The 21,295-nt window shown below is 45.2% G+C and overlaps 1 protein-coding gene across 1 annotated transcript in view; it reads left to right on the forward strand.

The window, feature by feature from the left end:
• The window catches only part of LOC143276446 (acyl-CoA-binding domain-containing protein 5-like), a 28,122-nt gene that overhangs the window by 720 nt on the left and 6,107 nt on the right, over positions 1 to 21,295 (forward strand). Inside the window, exons 2-10 of the mRNA XM_076580938.1 lie at positions 270 to 390; positions 943 to 1,015; positions 3,962 to 4,109; positions 8,547 to 8,684; positions 10,648 to 10,817; positions 11,910 to 12,080; positions 13,276 to 13,429; positions 15,545 to 15,724; positions 19,475 to 19,704. Of these exons, the coding sequence (XP_076437053.1) occupies positions 270 to 390; positions 943 to 1,015; positions 3,962 to 4,109; positions 8,547 to 8,684; positions 10,648 to 10,817; positions 11,910 to 12,080; positions 13,276 to 13,429; positions 15,545 to 15,724; positions 19,475 to 19,704 (1,385 nt within the window). The remainder of the gene's footprint in view (positions 1 to 269; positions 391 to 942; positions 1,016 to 3,961; positions 4,110 to 8,546; positions 8,685 to 10,647; positions 10,818 to 11,909; positions 12,081 to 13,275; positions 13,430 to 15,544; positions 15,725 to 19,474; positions 19,705 to 21,295) is intronic.

The following is a 21,295-nucleotide window of genomic DNA, read 5'->3' on the forward strand; positions in this document are numbered from 1 at the left end:
TGCCATGTCATAATGAACACGGAAAATATATCACAGACATTTCAAACTTCATTCTGCAATGCTGAAAAACTGACTTATTGCTGACTGTTCTGGATAATAAATGCTCACATTACAGTCCGGTTAATACATAAAAAAGTAGAAACTAAAGCAATGCAGTACAGCTGAAAAGCACTGTCCTAGTTAGCACTTTGCATAGAGCCCATTACATCGGGAGTTTGTGCTATATAAGTATGATGTATTATCATTATTATTGTTGTTTACCATTTCAGGCTCCTTCCAGCCTTCCAATGAGATGATGCTCAAGTTTTACGCCTACTACAAACAGGCCACAGAGGGGCCCTGCACTTCTCCCAAGCCAGGGATCTGGAACATGGTCAACCGAAAAAAATGGTAAATGCAAAAAAATAATCCTCAGTAGTACGTTATTGGTTGATACAAATTGTTAAAGAGATTGCTGTGGGAAGTTGATTTGCAGTACTTAAGTTGTGATTGTGAGTGAATGGAGCGTGGTGAACTGAAAGAAATAATAGATTCAGAAATTGATAAACAAATGACAGCATGTTTTTTGCAGAAATTTCAAAAGAATGTGCAGTATGAAATAATTTTTGACTGCTTCAGGTGTAATCTGAAAAAAATGTTGTTGTTTTAAATCAGACAGGTGAAAAAGAAAAAACAAATGAATTTGATTTATATCATGTCAAAATACTACAAAGTTTTTGAATGAATGATATATTAGTATGAATATTAGTTGAATGAATTAATAAAAGAAGAATATAAAACTTTATTTTAAAGCTATTCTAACAAATGGATTGTAAAAGTATTACATTTGATTTGATGGTATCAGTGACAAAATGAAGTGTTAAAAAAAAATATATATGAAAACAAAAACAAACAAAAACCAGGTAAAACGCTGACTGGATGTATTTTGCTGTGCACTGACAGGGAGGCGTGGTCAGAGCTGGGCCCAATGGATAAAGAAGTGGCCATGCTGCGCTATGTGGAAGAACTGAAACACGTGAGTCTTAGGTGTGACTGATCTGTTGATCACTGATTGATCAGTTTCTACTGATTAACTCTTTCATCGCCAAGTTTCTGTATGAAAAATGATCAGTTTCTACTGATTGACTCTTTCATCGCCAAGTTTTTGTGTGAAAAATGATCAGTTTCTGCTGATTAACACTTTCATCGCCAAGTTTCTGTATGAAAAATGATCAGTTTCTACTGATTGATTCTTTCATCGCCAAGTTTCTGTGTGAAAAATTATCAGTTTCTGCTGGTTAACTCTTTCATCGCCAAGTTTCTGTGTGAAAAATGATCGGTTTCTGCTGGTTAACTCTTTCATCACCAAGTTTCTGTATGAAAAATTATCAGTTTCTACTGATTGACTCTTTCATCGCCAAGTTTTTTGTATGACTTTCGCTGGAAGATATGGTTGCGGTGGTGTACAGCTCAGGGCATTACCCCTACGAACCTTACGAGCATGCAGCTGGCCAACTTTCTGGCTCTCTGCTCCTCGGTTCATCCTGTCTGCTAGTTCTGTGCGAGGGTACAGGTCTGCCTTCTGTACCACAATGCAAACAGCTAGGTGGTTCCGCCTTTGAAGTGGATTGCCTGCTCAGAGAGGTGGCTAGGGGTGCCCCTCTGAAGGAAGCTAGAGACCCCAGAAGAGTGCCCCTCTGGGACTTGTTCCTGGTGCTGGATTTCATTCGAAAACAGCCCTTCCTACCATTGGGGACTATTCCTGTTGACATCCTCACCCCCAAGACCACTTTCCTTCTGTGGCTGGCCACAGGCAGTCGTAGAAGTGAGCTGCACGGGCTTAGTGAAATGCCACAAGATCTGGCCTTCCACAGAGATGGTTCCATCACTATTCGTTTCCTTCCAGAGTTTCTGGCTAAGAACCAAGACCCTGAGGTTCCTTCCCCCTCTCCGAGGGTCAGACCTTTGTCTGATATTCTTGCCCAAGATGATGAGGATAGGCACCTGTCCTGTTCGGTGTCTCAAATATTATTGGGATAGGTCTCGCCATAGGCGTTCTTCTCAGAGGGGTCTGCTCATCTCCCTCAATGAGAATTACAAGAAAGACATCGCTGCAGGCACCATTTCCCGCCAGGTTTCCCAAGTCATTCGTAGAGCCTACTCTCATGCACACAGGGATATCAGCTGTCTTCATCCCAGGGCACACGAAGTGCGGGCCATAGCTACTTCGGCTGCCTTCCAGCACTCAGTGCCAACGCAGCATGTCTTGGAGGCAGCCTTCTGGCCGTCTGAGAATCCCTTCATCAACTTCTACCTCAGGAATTTCCGTATGACCAGGGCTGACGGTTCCAAGGGGATTTCCTTTGTCGCGGCTAACACTGCCGTCTCAGTTACAAGGGCTCCCCATATGAACCAGTAGGCGTTGCCCGCCTCCATTTGCTTTAAATTCTGCATCAGTTTGACATGGTACAGTATATGACACCAAAAGGAGGAGTTTGTATTATACTCCATGTTTGGTGTTAAATATACTTACCATGTCAAACTCGAATGCCCGCCCGTCCGTCCCCGCGTCTCCGCCGTGGTTCTCATGGGGCATTTTTGTTCATGGCCACGGAATGATTAAGCGCTTATAGTTTTTAGAGGCGTTTGATTGGCTGAGAGCGGTGGGCCCATCTTTTCACTGTTAGCCGCGCGAAATTTGGCCAAGCAGAGCAAACCAATAGGCCTAGTTTGCATCAGTTTGACATGGTAAGTATATTTAACACCAAACATGGAGTATAATACAAACTCCTCCTTTTCTGCTGATTAACTCTTTCATCACCAAGTTTCTGTGTGAAAAACACTCCACAGCACAAAATGTTTTAGACCTGATGTTCCTAATCACACGATTCAGTTCATGTCAAAACAATACAGTGGACTTGTTCACTTCAAACTGGGTCATTCAGGCACTTCAAACTGGGTCATTCAGGGGAAGGTTAACCAGTTTCCCAGGAAAGTTGGCCGCAGCTCTTAAGCTTTGTTACAATGTGAAAAAATGGTCTGTTTAACTTGACACCTCAATGTTAACAAAAGTCGTAATGGTGCCTATGGCAGTGAAAGAGTTAATGAATAAAAAGATTAATCAGTTGATTGATTTCATTTTATTATCAAATAATGCAGTTTTTCTGTTGATTTATCAGTTTCTGTTGATTACTGAATTATGTGCTTGATCTATTAATTCATGATTGATGAGTTTCTGTTAATTAATGGATGATATATGTGATCTGCTGATTGATACTCTGATTTATTACTAATCGATTAATGGCTTGATAGATTAATGTATCAGCTGGTTACTTGCTGTTAATTGACTTGAAAGGTGAAAAGACTCAATATGTGCTGATCTCTCTTGACATTTAAAGAGTTCACTGGACTAGTTGGCAACTTGGTTTGATACTTACTTTTGATCCAGTCACTGCAGCTGAACAATATTAGTTCAATGATATTTTGATATTGTTGTTGGGAGTGGGGGATGTATAAAGTAGATGAATAAACTGTAGAAAAGAAACACTTGTTATTCCACTGAAGGAAACCAGTCATGCTGTTGAAATTGTCACTGGTGTAACCCATGTTAGTGTTACAGAACTTACACTGTTAGGCGTGTTTTGGAAACACGGAGATACCCATGCCTAGATGGCAGGATAAAAACACGTCACACACACACACACACACACACACACAAAGAAAAGCCTGCTCTTATATGTGAGTGAATATTGAAGCTGAAGCCCAGAAATGATGATACGAACTAAGGGAGAATCTTCATATTTCATCCTTTAAACCATTTGGACGTTTGTGGGCTTTCTTTGGGATGAGGGGTGATGCGGCCCTGACCAAGAGCCTTGGGTTGTGTGCTGGTCAGAAATCTGCCTAGCAGATTTGTAGTGTATAGGGAATTGTCCGAATGCCACGACTCATCCTTGAGAAACTGAAACTTGTCATGTCACAGATCGTGGAGATCATGCCACAGACGGAACAGGTTGCTGACTTTGTGGACACGCTGGGGTCGTTCTACGTGGTGATTGAGGAAGGAGCCAAGGGCTCACCGGTCAAAAAGGTCAAGCAGCCCAACGGATCTGCTCAGCTGAATGGAGGAGGTGAGAAGGGGGTGGGTAGGGGGAGGGGGTGCGCTTTGTGAGAAGGGGCAGGGGGATCGACTATCAGGCTTTTGTCTTGAGATAGTCCTGTGATGCGTGATACCGGGGGCACAGTTTCAGTTCCAGTTTCTGAAAGAGGCATCACTGGGTGTTTTTTTTGACAGCTCCATATATATATATACGCTACACCATGTCTGTCGGGCAGATGCCAATCAGCAGTATGAACCAACACGCTTGGTCAGGCCTTGAGTGCATGCAATATATCTCCCTCCCTCTCTCTCTCCCTACCCTACCCCCTCTCTCTCTCCGCCCCTCTGTCTCTCTCTGTCCCACCCTCTTCCCTTTCCCCCTCTCTATCTCTCCCTTCTCCCTCCCTCTCTCTCTCTAGGTCGGTCCGCGGCCAATGTGGCTGTGGTTAACAGCGCAGTCCAGACCCATAATTTGACCATTTTCAACTCGCTCGTTTCACTACCAAACTTAATTAAATGACACCAATCTTATACTGGAATAAAGTTCATTCTTTCATCTATCTTCCTGTGGTATTTGTTTTTATCATTCGAGTCAAACTGGAACGTGCCGGGCGTTCAAACACAAAGGGTGTCGCGTCGATTTTTACCGCGGTGACAGACTCCGCCGTGCTTGCTGCGCGAGCAGAATAACATGTGTGTCACTCGATCGTTTCGCGCTGCATTGTTTGGCCATGTATAAATTTAGAAACTATGTCACTGGCAAGCCAGGATTCTCAAGTTTTGATTGGCTAGAAATTTGTTGGGGTTTTCACAGAAAGTAGATCTGAAAGTCGCAGCGAAAGTGTGAGACTGATATTTGCGACCCTATAACATACGAACCAGTGTTTCAAATCACGAGCAAGTTACAAGAAAAGAAAGTTTAAACTATGCACTTTCAAGTGCAATTCATGGCTTTTCTATAAAGAAAGAGTCTCGAACGCGCTTTGGAAGAAAAACGAGTGACCGATTTCGGATCCCGCAACGCTGCTCGACCATGGCGGCGATCGAAGCCGTCTGCTCGTCATCATCGTTTGAAGAATGGAAAACACGCCAACTTACAGGTTTGTAAGCAATTTTTTTTCAATATGTTTATTTTGAAAATAAATGTAAAACATATTTTTTATATTTTTGTGGGTTTGGATGAATCCTAACAACTTTGCTTCAGCAGTGTTGATGTGTAACTGGGAACAGTAACGCTTCGTCAGTCACGTTATTTTTTAGCACAATTATGATCTTTTATTCAAAAATTTACCGCGATCGACAGCTGTATCTAGAAGATGAAGTGTCAGATTATTCAGTAATTTTTTGTTGTACAAGGGTTTTGAGTTATTGAGAGCGGATTGATGGTTTAATATTGTGACCGACGTCGGACAGCATGGGAACACGTGTATCTTTCCACTTCTGTTCTGATCATCAAACGCCAAGACAATTTCACGCGTCTGTGTGTGTGTGTGTGTGTGTGTGTGCGTGCGTGCGTGCGTGCGCGCATTAGTATGTATCTTATATACTAAGAGTGTATGCACAGAGTTAGTGTCTGTTGAACTGATGTAGCATGCATACATGAGGTTGCCTGAGTATGGATTAGTTAGTGTGTGTGTGTGTGTGTGTGTGTGTGTGTGTGTGTGTGTGTGTGTGTGTAAATGATGTAAAGAATAAATAACTTATATGATTAGTAAACATGAAATAAGTTTAAGATATGTTGTTACATAAAACTTACATCAATTTAAGTGAAACCATTACAGTGGAGTAGTAATGAAATTAGTAGATCATGTATCAGTGCACATTCATCACACACTCATGCACACACACATATAAATGATATATATGCAAAAGCATCTATGAAATGAAAAAAAAAAGTATTTTAAAGCATTAGAGCTGTCTCAAATTTCATGACTGTGTATTTCAGATGATGATCAGTATAAAGCCTTAAGGGTGACTGTTGCACACAGTGGACGAGGAAGACCACCATCAGCACCCAAGGTTCCATCCAACAACAAACTCTTGATGCAGTTAAATATGTTAAAGCATCAAGAAAACAAAACCTGGGGGGAAATGGAACATTTTCTATACAAATTGTTCCCAGAGTGTACCTTTCCACGTGTGGTGTCAATAGTTAAGGAATTCAGCAAGTGTGAAACGATCAGTGGTGCTGAATGTTTTTTACAAGAAAGGAAAGATTCATGCATCTTCCCTGGCCCCTCCTGTCAGAAGTTTGGAATTACACGTGCAGATCTTTTGAAAGGAACTGTAGAGGACTGTGAGGCTTTACTCAGTTGTCCTATTGGTCTTGTGTCTGAAGTATGTCACCTAGCTAGGATATTGAGGATAAAGGATGCAACATTGCATAAATGACACCTGGTCAGAGATTTGCCACCAACCCAACAGCTCAAATTAAAACTGGGGAGGCTCAGAGCAGATGAGGCTCGCCTGCGTAAAAACAGAAGTAAACCAGGGGGAGAGAGTGCACTTCAAGATTTTTTAGAACTTCCTTTTGAAAGTGCAGAGGTCATCAGAGACAGCAGGAAGAAGCAAACAACTGTCAAACAGCTACCTCCTACTTCAGACCCAGAGCCAGCATGCAGCAAAGAAAAAAATGAGGACATTATCACACAGGAACTAAGAACAGAGGAGGTGTCATTTCTTAAAGCAAAACTGAGTGAAAAAGAAAGGGAACTGCAAATCAAGGATGCTGAAATGACTGGACTTCTGTTATGTCAAATATGCATATTTACAATTACTCTGGTGATATCTGACAGCATAGTATCATCATCATTGTAAAAAAACTTGCTCATTTGTTACTAAAAACCATATACTTTGTGACTGTTTTCATTGTTATTTGCATTTCTGATAGCATTAAGTCTTCCAAAAAACTGTATTCTACATGCTTTTCAGAACATGCACATATCTGAAATGTTTTTGTAGCATGAAAACTTTCTGAGATATCAGCATTATAAGTCAGCATGTTATCACTGTGAAATCAGGCCATTCGACACTTGACAAAACTGAATATTTTGCTATTTTGAAGGCACTGTCTCTCTCTAAGCATGTTCTTGAGTAGGCCAGAAAAAATTCAGCATAAACTAGGTATTGGTGGAACCAAGTACAGCAAAGAACAATGTGGTAAGTCTTCATCTTAAAATTATATGACAGTCTAAAAATAGCAATTTGTTAAATCTGTCAAAACGCGTCATTTTTGCACATTTTTAGATGCCGTTTTCTTAAAAACTACTGGGTATAATGCAATGAAAATTTGCATGTGAACTTAGTTTTTATGGGTTCCCAATGGGGGATTGTGGCGTGGTTGTGTGGGTTTGGCAAATTGGGTTGGGGGGAAGTAGAGCAAGTAGAGTACCAAAGGAGCGCGAACGCCACAACTAACTACCCACCGCAAACAGGCCGCACACATCCCTACACATAGCCCACGACCGACGAGCGGGCAAGACGACCAAGAACTCGTAGACCCAGTTGAAAGGCGACACTAACACGTGGTACACTCAGAGTGGAAGGGACAACCACAGAGCTAATCCTACAGCGGAGCCAAGCATTAAACAACGAGCAGAAGCACAAAACCGACCCACGAGCAAAACTCCGACCGCCTCCATCCGGGGCCCCTGGCTTTCCAGTCACGAGAAGCCCCCCCCCTCCGCACACGTCTCGCCTCATCCCCCAACGGGGCTCTCCTTCAAACCCCACCTCCATCTCCTATCCACGCCCTCCCTCCTCTGCCCATTGGGCCACGCTTACAACCTATACCGACCTCTCCAGCCCCAAATCTCTCCCTCTCTCCCCACACTGGTGCTCTCCTTCAACCCCTCTCACTCCCCTCATCCCCCTCCCCCCCTCTCTCCCTCTCTCCCCCACTGGTCTCTCCTTCAACCTCTCTCTCCCCTCTCCCCCTCCCCCCTCTCTCCCTCTCTCCCCCACTGGTCTCTCCTTCAACCTCTCTCTCTCTCTCCCCCTCCTCCCCCTCTCTCCCTCTCTCCCCCCACCGGTCTCTCCTTCAACCCCTCTCTCTCCCCTCTCCCCCCTCCCCCCTCTCTCCCTCTCTCCCCCACTGGTCTCTCCTTCAACCTCTCTCTCTCTCTCTCCCCTCTCCCCCTCCCCCCTCTCTCTCCCTCTCTCCCCCCACCAGTCTCTCCTCCAACCTCTCTCTCTCTCTCTCCCTGTCCCCCCCCTCTCCCCCTCCCCCCTCCCCCCTCTCTCCCCCCACTGGTCTCTCCTCCAACCTCTCTCTCTCTCCCTGTCCCCCCCTCTCTCTCTCCCACCCCTAGCCCCACTCTCTCCAACCTCCTTCCTCTCTCTCTACCCCCCCTCTCTCTTTCCCTTCTCCATCCCTATCTCTCTCTTTCTCTCACCCCACCCCTCTCCCTCCCCTCCCCTCCCCCCTCTCTCTCTCTGACTGAACGCAGTACAGTGCATCACGTTCCAGGAGATGAAGATGAGGAAGAAGATGACGAAGCAGAGGTGAGCGAGCATCGGAGGCTGCCTGCAAAGAATGGCGAAAACAGAGGGGGGGACCACGGCACTCCCCATTCCCTGCAGGCTGTTGGACCAGCTTTCGGTGGTGGTGAGTCAGATTCAAAGATCCGATTAACTTTGCATTACTAATATTGTATTACTTTCCTGGCAACCTAACACTGTTGGTTCCCTGTGCACTGTCAGCGCTGGGACTGAGACAGACGAACATGGGTGTGGCCATGTATGTAGGACTCAGAATGAGTTTCAGTTTCAGTTTTCAGTAGCTCAAGGAGGTGTCACTGCGTCCGGACAAATCCATATACGCTACACCACATCTGCCAAGCAGATGCCCGACCAGCAGCGTAACCTAACGCGCTTAGTCAGGCCTTGAGAAAAAAAAAAAAAGAAAGAAAGAAAGAAAGAAAAAGAGAATGTGTGTGTTGGTCTTCTCACAGGCAAGGGTTATTTGATGCAGGGGAGGGGATAGGGAAGCCGAGAAGAACAGGAACGTGCCATGCCATTCCTCACCCCAGCTAACAATACACAAACAGGGTTTTCTACATACACAAAACATGAACAAAAACTACAAAACAATTTAAAGCTGTGGAAAAGAATAAGCAGATATATGTGTATATATGCGTAAAACCAATAGCAAAAGAAAAAAGATAGCTTCGATGCCTTGAATACAAACAATACTTTGTTCTACAATATCAACAACATAATTGCAGATAGCACTTGTTCACAGGCATAGGACACCCAGAATGAGCAGCATGGGAGTAATCCACTGAAACACGCAGATGATGGGGCAGCGGAAAAAAAAAAAATAATACTCCTTTTTTTTTGTTGCTGTTGTTTTTGTCACAACAGATTTCTTTGGTATTTCTTTCTCAAGTCTTGTTTTCAAGTTTCTCAACCAAGGAGGCGTCACTGTGTTCTGACAAATCTATTTTGTATTGTATTTTATTCTATTCTGTTCTATTCTATTCTATTCTATTACTCTTTTTGTCAAAACAGGTTTTTGTGTGTGAGATTCGAGCTGCTCTCCCCCAGCGGAGAGCGTGTGTTGTTACACTGAGAGCGCCATCCTTTGTTTTTTTCTGCCTGCAATTTTATTTGTTGTTTTTTTTGGGGGGGTGGGGGTTGTTCTTTTGTCTGCATTTGTATTTGTTTGTTCTAGCCAGGTGTGTTTTTCTGCAGAATTTTTAATTTTTTTTTCCCCCCAGGAACAACCCTTATTTTACCTTGGGATCTTTTTTTTTTACATGTGCCAAGAGCATGCTTCACAGAAGACCTCAGTTTGTCATCTCATTCAAAAGACTGGCATTCAGACCATCACTCAAGCTCTGTTGGGGGGAGGAGTTGGGGGGTTGGATGGAATTCCCAGTCTGTGCAGAACTCAAACCTGCAGACACTACCAAGCAGGTAATCTTTATAGACGACAGGAGGTTATTTTTGTGTTGCGTTGTGTTGCTACATATTGTGTTGAAGGTGGTAGAGTGGTTAAGCAGCATAACTGCCATTGCAGTGTCCGCGAGGCTCTGGCTCGGGTTTGAATCCCGGTCTCGTCCCTTTCTCTCCCACGGCTGACTGTGAAATCCAAACTGAGCATCTGGTCATTTGGATGGGACAGTAAACAGGTCTGGCGTGCAGCACACACTAGGCGCACCTGGGGGAAAAAAAACAACAACAACAACAAAAAAACACGGCAATGTAAGTGTTGTCCTCTTGGCAAAATTCTGTTGAAGAAATCCACTCTGATAGGTGGGGGGAAAAGAAAAAGTATACTATCTATATCTATCTCTCTCTCTCTCTTTCTCTCTCTCTCTCTCTCTCTCTCTCTCTCTCTCTCTATATATATATATATATATATATATAGATACATATAAATGTACTTGCTTACAAGCAAGTGCTCAAGGCCTAACAAAGTGCATGCATAAGGTTTGTGGTGTCTGCTGCCTGGCATATATATCTGTGATGCAGCATGTATGGATTTGTCCAAATGCAGTAACACCTCCGTGAGAAGCTGACAGTGTATTGAAGGCAGGCGGCTGTTGTCTCTTTTGCTGTTTCAGGTGTAACCACAAACGGTCATACTCATAAGGAGCTGACTGAGGTCGATGATGTTGACGAAGAAAAGGACGAGGAAGAAGAGATGGATGAAGATGACGATGTTGAGGACACACCGCAGGACAGCGGCAGTGATGGGGATGAATTCTGTGACACCTCTGATCATGTGGAACAGGTGAGAGTGCCTGTATATTTGTGTGTGTGTTCTGTGTGTGTGTGTTGTCTGTGTGCAGTGTGTGTGTGTGTGTGTTGTCTGTGTGCAGTGTGTGTGCATGCATATGGTTTGTGTATCATGTTTTCTCCTAGACTTTGTTACTAATTCATTAAGACTTGCAATGTTGCACATGATGCTTTCTGGCAGAAGGAATATCAACCCCTAATTAACTCAAGACTTGCAATGTTGTACAGGACACTTCCATGCAGAAGGAATATCAACCCCTAATTAACTCAAGGCTTGCAGTGTTGCACAGGACACTTTCATGCAGAAGGAATATCAACCCCTAATTAACTCAAGACTTGCAATGTTGCGCAGGACACTTCCATGCAGAAGAAGGAATGTCCACCCCTAATTAACTCAAGGCTTGCAGTGTTGCACAGGACACTTTCATGCAGAAGGAATATCAACCCATAATTAACTCAAGGCTTGCAGTGTTACACAGGACACTTCCATGCAGAAGAAGGAATGTCCACACTTATTTCAGTGCAGAAGAAGGAATGTCCACCCTTATTTCAGTTAATGACACAGACTTTACCCTGCCCCACTGGTGCAGACTCTGGCAGGGTTCTCATTCCCTGTCCTGTGCAAACCGTTAATCCGCCCATGTGGAGAAATCCAAGGTAGCTGTGGCTAATAGCCTCCCTTGGTAAGTTACCTCCCTCGTGTTAGCGGAAGCAGCATCCTCATTTCCGAAACCCTTATCTTACCTTAATTGATGCAAACGTGATCGTCCTAGTTGTGTTCTTGATCATGCCGTTTTCTGAAACTCTCCACTGCCTCAAAAAAGGGCTGGAGGTTAATTCAGTCTTGAATCTTGTGTGCGTTCGTATGTGTCTGTACACTTATACACACACACACACACACACACACACACACCAACCGATTTTGATGTCTGGAATACAGCTGTCTGTGTGCAGGCGATGGTGGCATGTGTGTATATGTGTGTGCGTGTGTATGTTTGTATGTGATTCTACTCTGACACACACACACACACACACACACACACACACACATGATTTTGATGTCTGTAGCACAGCTGTCTGTGTGCAGGCGATGGAGGCAGGCGCGTCCACCTCGACCTCAGGTCGAAGGTTAGACAACAGGGTTCGATTCGCCCCCAACCCCAACGTGAGTGCCACGGAAGACTCGGTGACCTCGGGTTACAATGGTGGCAGTGACCTCAGCGCAGCCCTCCGAGACATGTCTTGTCTCTCCTCTCAGGTAGACGTGTATTTTGTATTTTGTATTCCTTTTTATCACAATGGATTTCTCTGTGTGAAATTCGGGCTGCTCTCCCCAGGGAGAGCGCATCGCTACACTACAGCGCCACCCATTTTTTTGTATTTTTTCCTGCGTGCAGTTTTATTTGTTTTTCCTGTCGAAGTGGATTTTTCTACAGAATTTTGCCAGGAACAACCCTTTTGTTGCCGTGGGTTCTTTTACGTGCGCTAAGTGCATGCTGCACACGGGACCTCGGTTTATCGTCTCATCCGAATGACTAGCGTCCAGACCACCACTCAAGGTCTAGTGGAGGGGGAGAAAATATCGGCGGCTGAGCCGTGATTCGAACCAGCGCGCTCAGATTCTCTCGCTTCCGAGGTGGACGCGTTACCTCTAGGCGATCACTCCACTGTGTGTGTGTGTGTGTGTGTGCGTGTGTGTGTGTGTGAGTTGGTTACCTCAGGTTACAATGGCAGCAGTGAACTCAGCACAGCATTCCAGGACATGTCATGTCTCTCCTCTCAGGTACTTGTGTGTGGGTGGGGAGGAGGGAGGGAACCAGGAGGGGGAGGCTGGGGGGTTGGGGGTTGACAATGGTTGTGTTGCAAGAGTACATACTCATTGCATACTACAGTAACTGGCAGACTCTTCCTGGGTAGAACAGCCCGAATTTCACAGAGAAATATTTTGTGGTAGAAGAACACAATACAATATAATACAACACAGTATGATACGATACAATTTACTACAAGATATGACAGTGCAGTGCAGTGCAGTGCAATACTATACAATACTTTGATTGTAAATCAAATAACTTGCAGACAGAAGAAACAGAAAAACAAAGGGTGGTAGCGACACGCTCTCCCTGGGTAAAGCAGCCCCAATTTCACACAGAGAAACCTGTCATAACAAAAATTGATACAATACAATTCAATACAATTCAGTACAATACAATACAATACAATACAATACAATGTACAAGATACAGAAAGTAAGTATATATATATAATCTTTTGTGGTAGAAGAACAACACAACACAACACAGTACGATATAATGCAGTGCAGTACATTATGATGTAATAAAATACAACACAGCACAACACAACACAACACAACACACAACACAACACAACACAACACAACACAACACAACACAATACAATACAATACAATACAAAATGAAATTTTTTTCCAGATGGAGAAAGAGCGGCTAACTCTGTGGGCGGACAGTGAGTTCTCCTTCCTTCCCCCTGCCTCGCAGTTCGCTCCCCATCATCGCTCAGAGAGCCTTCAGGTCAACGCCTCTTTTTCCTCCTTGGTCAGCCTGGCAGGCAGCGAAGGGGCGCCAGGTTCGTGTGCTGTCTGTGTGGGAGTGAGTGAACAATGAATGGTTTATCACCGTCATGGCTTGGGTGTGATGTCTGTGTGGGAGTGAGTGAACAATGAATGGTTTATCACCGTCATGGCTTGGGTGTGATGTCTGTGTGGGAGTGAGTGAACAATGAATGGTTTATCACCATCATGGCTTGGGTGTGATGTCTGTGTGGGAGTGAGTGAACAATGAATGGTTTATCACCGTCATGGCTTGGGTGTGATGTCTGTGTGGGAGTGAGTGAACAATGAATGGTTTATCACCGTCATGGCTTGGGTGTGATGTCTGTGTGGGAGTGAGTGAACAATGAATGGTTTATCACCGTCATGGCTTGGGTGTGATGTCTGTGTGGGAGTGAGTGAACAATGAATGGTTTATCACCGTCATGGCTTGGGTGTGATGTCTGTGTGGGAGTGAGTGGACAATGAATGGTTTATCACCGTCATGGCTTGGGTGTGATGTCTGTGTGGGAGTGAGTGAACAATGAATGGTTTATCACCATCATGGCTTGGGTGTGATGTCTGTGTGGGAGTGAGTGAACAATGAATGGTTTATCACCGTCATGGCTTGGGTGTGATGTCTGTGTGGGAGTGAGTGAACAATGAATGGTTTATCACCGTCATGGCTTGGGTGTGATGTCTGTGTGGGAGTGAGTGGACAATGAATGGTTTATCACCGTCATGGCTTGGGTGTGATGTCTGTGTGGGAGTGAGTGAACAATGAATGGTTTATCACCGTCATGGCTTGGGTGTGATGTCTGTGTGGGAGTGAGTGGACAATGAATGGTTTATCACCATCATGGCTTGGGTGTGATGTCTGTGTGGGAGTGAGTGAACAATGAATGGTTTATCACCGTCATGGCTTGGGTGTGATGTCTGTGTGGGAGTGAGTGGACAATGAATGGTTTATCACCATCATGGCTTGGGTGTGATGTCTGTGTGGGAGTGAGTGAACAATGAATGGTTTATCACCGTCATGGCTTGGGTGTGATGTCTGTGTGGGAGTGAGTGGACAATGAATGGTTTATCACCGTCATGGCTTGGGTGTGATGTCTGTGTGGGAGTGAGTGAACAATGAATGGTTTATCACCGTCATGGCTTGGGTGTGATGTCTGTGTGGGAGTGAGTGAACAATGAATGGTTTATCACCGTCATGGCTTGGGTGTGATGTCTGTGTGGGAGTGAGTGAACAATGAATGGTTTATCACCGTCATGGCTTGGGTGTGATGTCTGTGTGGGAGTGAGTGAACAATGAATGGTTTATCACCGTCATGGCTTGGATGTGATGTCTCCTTTTGTCAGTTTTAATTTCATTTGTTTTCCTGTCAGGTGGATTTTTCAATAGAATTTTGCCAGGGACAACCATTGTTTATTGTTTCATCTGAACGACTAGCATCCTTTCTGTAGAATAATCAACTTTGATAGGAAAACAAATAAAATTGCAGGCAGAAAAAAAGTACCAAAAAATGGGTGGCACTCTCAGTGTAGCGACACACTCTCCCTGGGGAGAACAGCCCGCATTTCACACACTGACACAGAGAAATCTGTTGTGACAAAATGAGTAATGCAATAGAAAAGAATAGAATAGAATTGAATACAGTGTGGTACAATACAATACAATACAATACAATACAATACAATACAATATAGATTTGTTTGAACACATTGATGCCTCCTTGAAAAACCTGAACCCGAGACTGAGAAATACCTGTTGTGACCAAACGTAATAGAATAATAATAATAATAATAATGGTATTTATATAGTGCTGAATCTTGTGCAGAGACAAATCAAAGCGCTTTCAGACCAGTCATTCACACACATGCATAACTCTAAAACTGGAGAAACTGAAGACAAGGAAGAGGCAGGGAAGGGAGGCTATTTTGGGAAGAGGTGGGTTTTAAGGACCAACTTGAAAGACAGTACAACACAACACCACACCACACCACACCACACCACACCACACCACACCACACAACAGCACACAACGCAATGCAATGCAATGCAATGCAATACAATACAGTAACTTTCGGTGGAAAAAAAAACCCTCTTTTTTCATCATTGTGTCTGTGTGGGGGTGATGGGGGACGCACAGGAAGAGACGAGGAGGAGCTGAAGGACACCTCTGTGCTGGAAGAGGAGGCAGGGGAGGCGACCGGCAGGGAGCGGGGGTACCCCATGACGACGTGCCGGGGAGGGGGGGACGAGGGGACCCACACCCCCCGCTCAGCCAGGCCTGGAGGCACAGGCAGCAGTTCATCACAGGGCAGCAGAGGTGAGACTGGTGGGGGGGGGGGGGGGGGGGGTTAAGGAATGGAGGAGGGGGCAGGGGGGTAGGTGAGAGGGAGGGGAGAGGGTTGGGGGACGAAGGGAAGTTGGTGGTGGGGGGGTTAAGGGATGGGGGGGGGGGGGGGGTAGGTGAGAGGGAGGGGAGAGGGGTGGGGGGGGGGGGTTAAGGGATGGAGGGGGGGTGGGGGGAGGGGAGAGGGGTGGGGGACGAAGGGAAATTGGTGGTGGGGGGGTTAAGGGATGGAGGAGGGGGCGGGGGGGGTAGGTGAGAGGGAGGGGAGAGGGGTGGGGGACGAAGGGAGATTGGTGGGGGGGGGGGTTAAGGGATGGAGGGGGGGGTGGGGGGGAGGTAGGTGAGAGGGAGGGGAGAGGGGTGGGGGACGAAGGGACCTAGACCCAGACCCACACTCCCCGTTTGGCCAGGTGAGGAGGCACAGGTAGCACCTTGTCACAAGGCAGCAGAGGGGAGATTGGTGGGGGGGGGGGTGGTTGTGAGGGGAGGGGTGTGGGGGGATTAGAGGGAGGGGGTCATGTGGGGGTAGAGGGAAGGGGGGGGGGAGATTGGTGGGGAGGGGGGTTCGTGGGGGGAGGGGGGTCATGGGGGAGGGGGTCGTGGGAGAGAGGGAAGGGGGGGGGATTGGCGGGGGGGAAGGGGGTCGCGGGGGGACAGGGAGGGAAGGGGAGGTGAGGGGGGGAGATTGGTTAGGGGTGGGGATGGGGTTCTTGGGTGAGGGGGTCATGGGGGGAGAGGGAGGGGGAGAGATTGACAGTGGGGGGTTTGTGGGGGGAGGGGGTCGCGTGGGGGGAGAGGGAAGGGAGGGGGGAAGATTGGCGGTGGGGGGTCATGGGGGGGAGGGGGTCGCGGGGCAGAGGGAGGGGAGGGGGGAGATTGGTGGTGGGGCTAGGGGGGAGAGGGGTGGGGGGCAGAAGGGGATGAGGAGGGGGATTGGTGGAGTTGTTGGGTGGGGGTGAAGCTGATTTTGGGGGGGGGGGGGGGGGGTGGTGTTTGTGTGATTTGAAATTTTTTGGGTTTTTTTTTTTTTCAAGACATCATGACTCTTTATTGGCTTCAGGAATAGAACAATTTGGTATAACAGGTATTGAAACAACACTCAGTCGTCAGCCATTCTGCATCTAAAAATAGCATCAAACAATGCACACGCACGCATGCACGCACGCACTAATAATATGCATGCATACATACCTTCCACATAAAATGATGACAGAACAATAGCAATGCCACCACAGAACCAGTGCATTGATCCCTCAATTTATCTAATACTCACAGAAAGGGAAAGGCAATAATAATGATATTTTGATTATATAAAGTTAATGATATTTTAACATTTGTAGTATTAGTAGTAGTAGTGATAGATGTAGTATTTCTTTTTCTCTTTATGTATGTGTGTGTGTGTTTTTTGTTTCTGTTTTTTTTTTTTTGTTGGCTTATTATTTCAACATTATTATTATGATTAGAAACGTTGTTATTGTCCATATCCTTATTAGAAGTAGTCTCGGTTTTATCAAGATAGTATCATTATAATCAGTTAATCTTTGTGTCAAAATTGGCATAGGCTTTGAGGAAATGTAGTACTTGACAGGAAAATGGTGATCACTTTTTGTGTGTCAGGATTTATTAGTGGTAGTATCACTATTACAGTTGTTTTTGTTGGTGTTTTTGTTGTTATCATCAGCAAGATTCCTAGCACTACCATTAGAATCACCAGGAAGCAGGAAGCAGAATGGCTGACAGAAAAAGAGGGCGCTAGACAGGGAAGGGAAATAATCGACTAAGGGGAGGTCATTAGCCATACCCACTTCAGTTTTCTCCCCCTTCAGTGGGGTAGCGGTTTCCACAGGACAGGGAATCAGACCCCCCCCCCCCCCCCCCCCCGCACCCCCCCACCCCCCGCAAGTAAGTACTTTAGATAAAACGTAATATCAGGAAGATGTTATTTCCCTGTTTATGTACAATAGGTCATGGTGATGAAGTAAGTACTTGAGATAAAACATAACATCAGGAAGATGGTATTTCCCTGTTTATGTACAATGGGTCATGGTGATGAAGTGAGTACTTTAGATAGAACGTAATATCAGGAAGATGGTATTTCCCTGTTTATGTACAATAGGTCATGGTGATGAAGTAAGTACTTGAGATAAAACGTAATATCAGGAAGATGATATTTCCTTGTTTATGTACAATAGGTCATGGTGATGAAGTAAGTACTTTAGATAAAACGTAATATCAGGAAGATGATATTTCCCTGTTTATGTACAATAGGTCATGGTGATGATGTGAGTACTTTAGATAAAACGTAACATCAGGAAGATGGTATATCCCTGTTTATGTACAATAGGTCATGGTGATGAAGTAAGTACTTTAGATAGAACATAACATCAGGAAGATGGTATATCCCTGTTTATGTACAACTACAAGTGGGTCATGGTGATGAAGTAAGTACTTTAGAGAAAGCGTAATATCAGGAAGATGGTATTTCCCTGTTTATGTACAAATGGGTCATGGTAATGAAGTAAAACATAATTTCTGGCAGAATATGTTTTCCCCATTTCTGTGCTAGTGGGTCATGGTAAGTAAGTATGTTAGATAAAATGTTATTTCTGGCAGAAGATGTTTTCCCCATTTCTGTGCTAGTGGGTCATGGTAAGTAAGTACGTTAGATAAAATGTTATTTCTGGCAGAAGATGTTTTCCCCATTTCTGTGCTAGTGGGTCATGGTAAGTAAGTACGTTAGATAAAATGTTATTTCTGGCAGAAGATGTTTTCCCATTTCTGTGCTAGTGGGTCATGGTAAGTATGTTAGATAAAATGTTATTTCTGGCAGAAGATGTCTTCCCCTTTCTGTGCTAGTGGGTCATGGTAAGTAAGTATGTTAGATAAAATGTTATTTCTGGCAGAAGATGTCTTCCCCTTTCTGTGCTAGTGGGTCATGGTAAGTAAGTATGTTAGATAAAATGATATTTCTGGCAGAAGATGTTTTCCCATTTCTGTGCTAGTGGGTCATGGTAAGTAAGTACGTTAGATAAAATGTTATTTCTGGCAGAAGATGTTTTCCCATTTCTGTGCTAGTGGGTCATGGTAAGTATGTTAGATAAAATGTTATTTCTGGCAGAAGATGTCTTCCCCTTTCTGTGCTAGTGGGTCATGGTAAGTAAGTATGTTAGATAAAATGTTATTTCTGGCAGAAGATGTCTTCCCCTTTCTGTGCTAGTGGGTCATGGTAAGTATGTTAGATAAAATGTTATTTCTGGCAGAAGATGTCTTCCCCTTTCTGTGCTAGTGGGTCATGGTAAGTACGTTAGATAAAATGTAATTTCTGGCAGAAGATGTTTTCCCCATTTCTGTGCTAGTGGGTCATGGTTAGTAAGTACGTTAGATAAATTGTAATTTCTGGCAGAAGATGTTTTCCCCATTTCTGTGCTAGTGGGTCATGGTTAGTAAGTACGTTAGATAAAATGTTATTTCTGGCAGAAGATGTTTTCCCCATTTCTGTGCTAGTGGGTCATGGTTAGTAAGTACGTTAGATAAAGTGCCAGTTTCAGGAAGATGTCTTTCCTGTTTCTGTGCTAGTGGGTCACAGTAAGTTAGTATGTTAGTTAGAATGTAATTTCAGGAAAGAAGATATTTTCCTGTTTTTGAGCAAAGGGATATTACTTGCCATGAATACACATATCAGGGGTTTTGTTTTTGAAATTTAAAAAAATCAATTGTGCTCAGGTGGTGGAGGGGGGGCAGCATCCCGCCAGTCGGGCGACAGTGGCCGTCGCGTCCTCTTTCCCGGGGCGGGGTCAGGTGGTGGGCGAGGCGGGGGTCGGGATCGGCCAATGGACAGCGGCGGCAGTGTGGACACCCAGATTCTGCTGACCCTGTTGCAGCTGCAGCAAGAGATGGTGGGCATCAGCGGCCGTCTGTCAGCCCTGGAGCTGAGCGTAAAACTGCAGAGAGAGGTGAGGGGGGAGGGGAGGGGATTGGGGGGACGGGGGGGGGGGGGGGGGGGCTGAGCGTCAAACTGCAGAGAGAGGAGAGGGGGGAGGGGAGGGAGGGGCGGGGTTGGGAGGGGGGGGAGCTGAGCGTCAAACTGCAGAGAGAGGTGAGGGGGGAGGGGAGGGGATGGGGGGGGGGGGGGGCTGAGCGTCAAACTTCAGAGAGAAGTGAGGGGGCTGGGGGAGGGGTTGGGGGGAACCATCAGTGTCAGGTCGCCAACAGGCCACACGCCAGAGGAGACTCTGCGCTGCTGCTGAGTCACTTCGGTGGTTTTCAGTAGTGCCTGTTCTGATTGAACGAATCTGGGACAGCAGCTACTAAGCCCCCTACAACAATGGCTTAGTGAAATGCCGCATAATTTGGGACTTTTACGATATTTTTTATTGATGATCATGAAGTAAATATTTGTGGACTATTGGTCTTGACAGGCGGAACAGCGGAGTGGTTAAAATGTTGGGCTTTCAGATTAAGGGTTGTGGGTTTCAAATCTCCATCAACTCAGCCTTTCGGCATAAAACATCTAAGCACCCCTGAAAACAGAGCATGATTATGGCAGGGTAAAACGGTCATACAGGTAAAAGCCCGCTCATGTACATATGGGTGAAGGTGGGAGTTGCAGCCCACGAACGAAGAAGTAGAATCAGAGTGATGGCTTGGATCTGCCTGAGATTAGACACAAACATTTTACAGGTAGCTGGCTCCTTGAAGAACTTCTGTTGCCCGAAGAAGCAGGATATATCATGAGCAAATGGTTATGAACAGAATAATTTTGTGGAAGTGTTGGTTATTGGGCGTGTTTTTTTTTTTGTTTTTTTTTTGTTGTTGTTGTTTTTGTTTTTGCACAGTGAGAGCTGTATGGTTGATGGTTTCTATGCTGCAGTGGGTAGTCATTGACAGCCTTGTCTTTTGTGAAATTAGGAGGCAAGATTGCACTGGTTCTTAGTGCTGCAGTGGGTAGTCATTGACAGCCTTGTCTTTTGTGAAATTAGGAGGCAAGATTGCACTGGTTCTTAGTGCTGCAGTGGGTAGTCATTGACAGCCTTGTCTTTTGTGAAATTAGGAGGCAAGATTGCACTGGTTCTTAGTGCTGCAGTGGGAAGTCATTGACAGCCTTGTCTTTTGTGAAATTAGGAGGCAAGATTGCACTGGTTCTTAGTGCTGAAGTGGGTAGTCATTGACAGCTTTGTCTTTTGTGAAACTAGGAGGCAAGATTGCACTGGTTCTTAGTGCTGCAGTGGAAAGTCATTGACAGCCTTGTCTTTTGTGAAACTAGGAGGCAAGATTGCACTGGTTCTTAGTGCTGCAGTGGAAAGTCATTGACAGCTTAGTCTTTTGTGAAACTAGGAGGCAAGATTGCACTGGTTCTTAGTGCTGCAGTGGAAAGTCATTGACAGCCTTGTCTTTTGTGAAACTAGGAGGCAAGATTGCACTGGTTCTTAGTGCTGCAGTGGAAAGTCATTGACAGCCTTGTCTTTTGTGAAACTAGGAGGCAAGATTGCACTGGTTCTTAGTGCTGCAGTGGGAAGTCATTGACAGCCTTGTCTTTTGTGAAAT

Source organism: Babylonia areolata, chromosome 32, assembly GCF_041734735.1.
Source record: "Babylonia areolata isolate BAREFJ2019XMU chromosome 32, ASM4173473v1, whole genome shotgun sequence".
Lineage (NCBI taxonomy): Eukaryota > Metazoa > Mollusca > Gastropoda > Neogastropoda > Buccinidae > Babylonia > Babylonia areolata.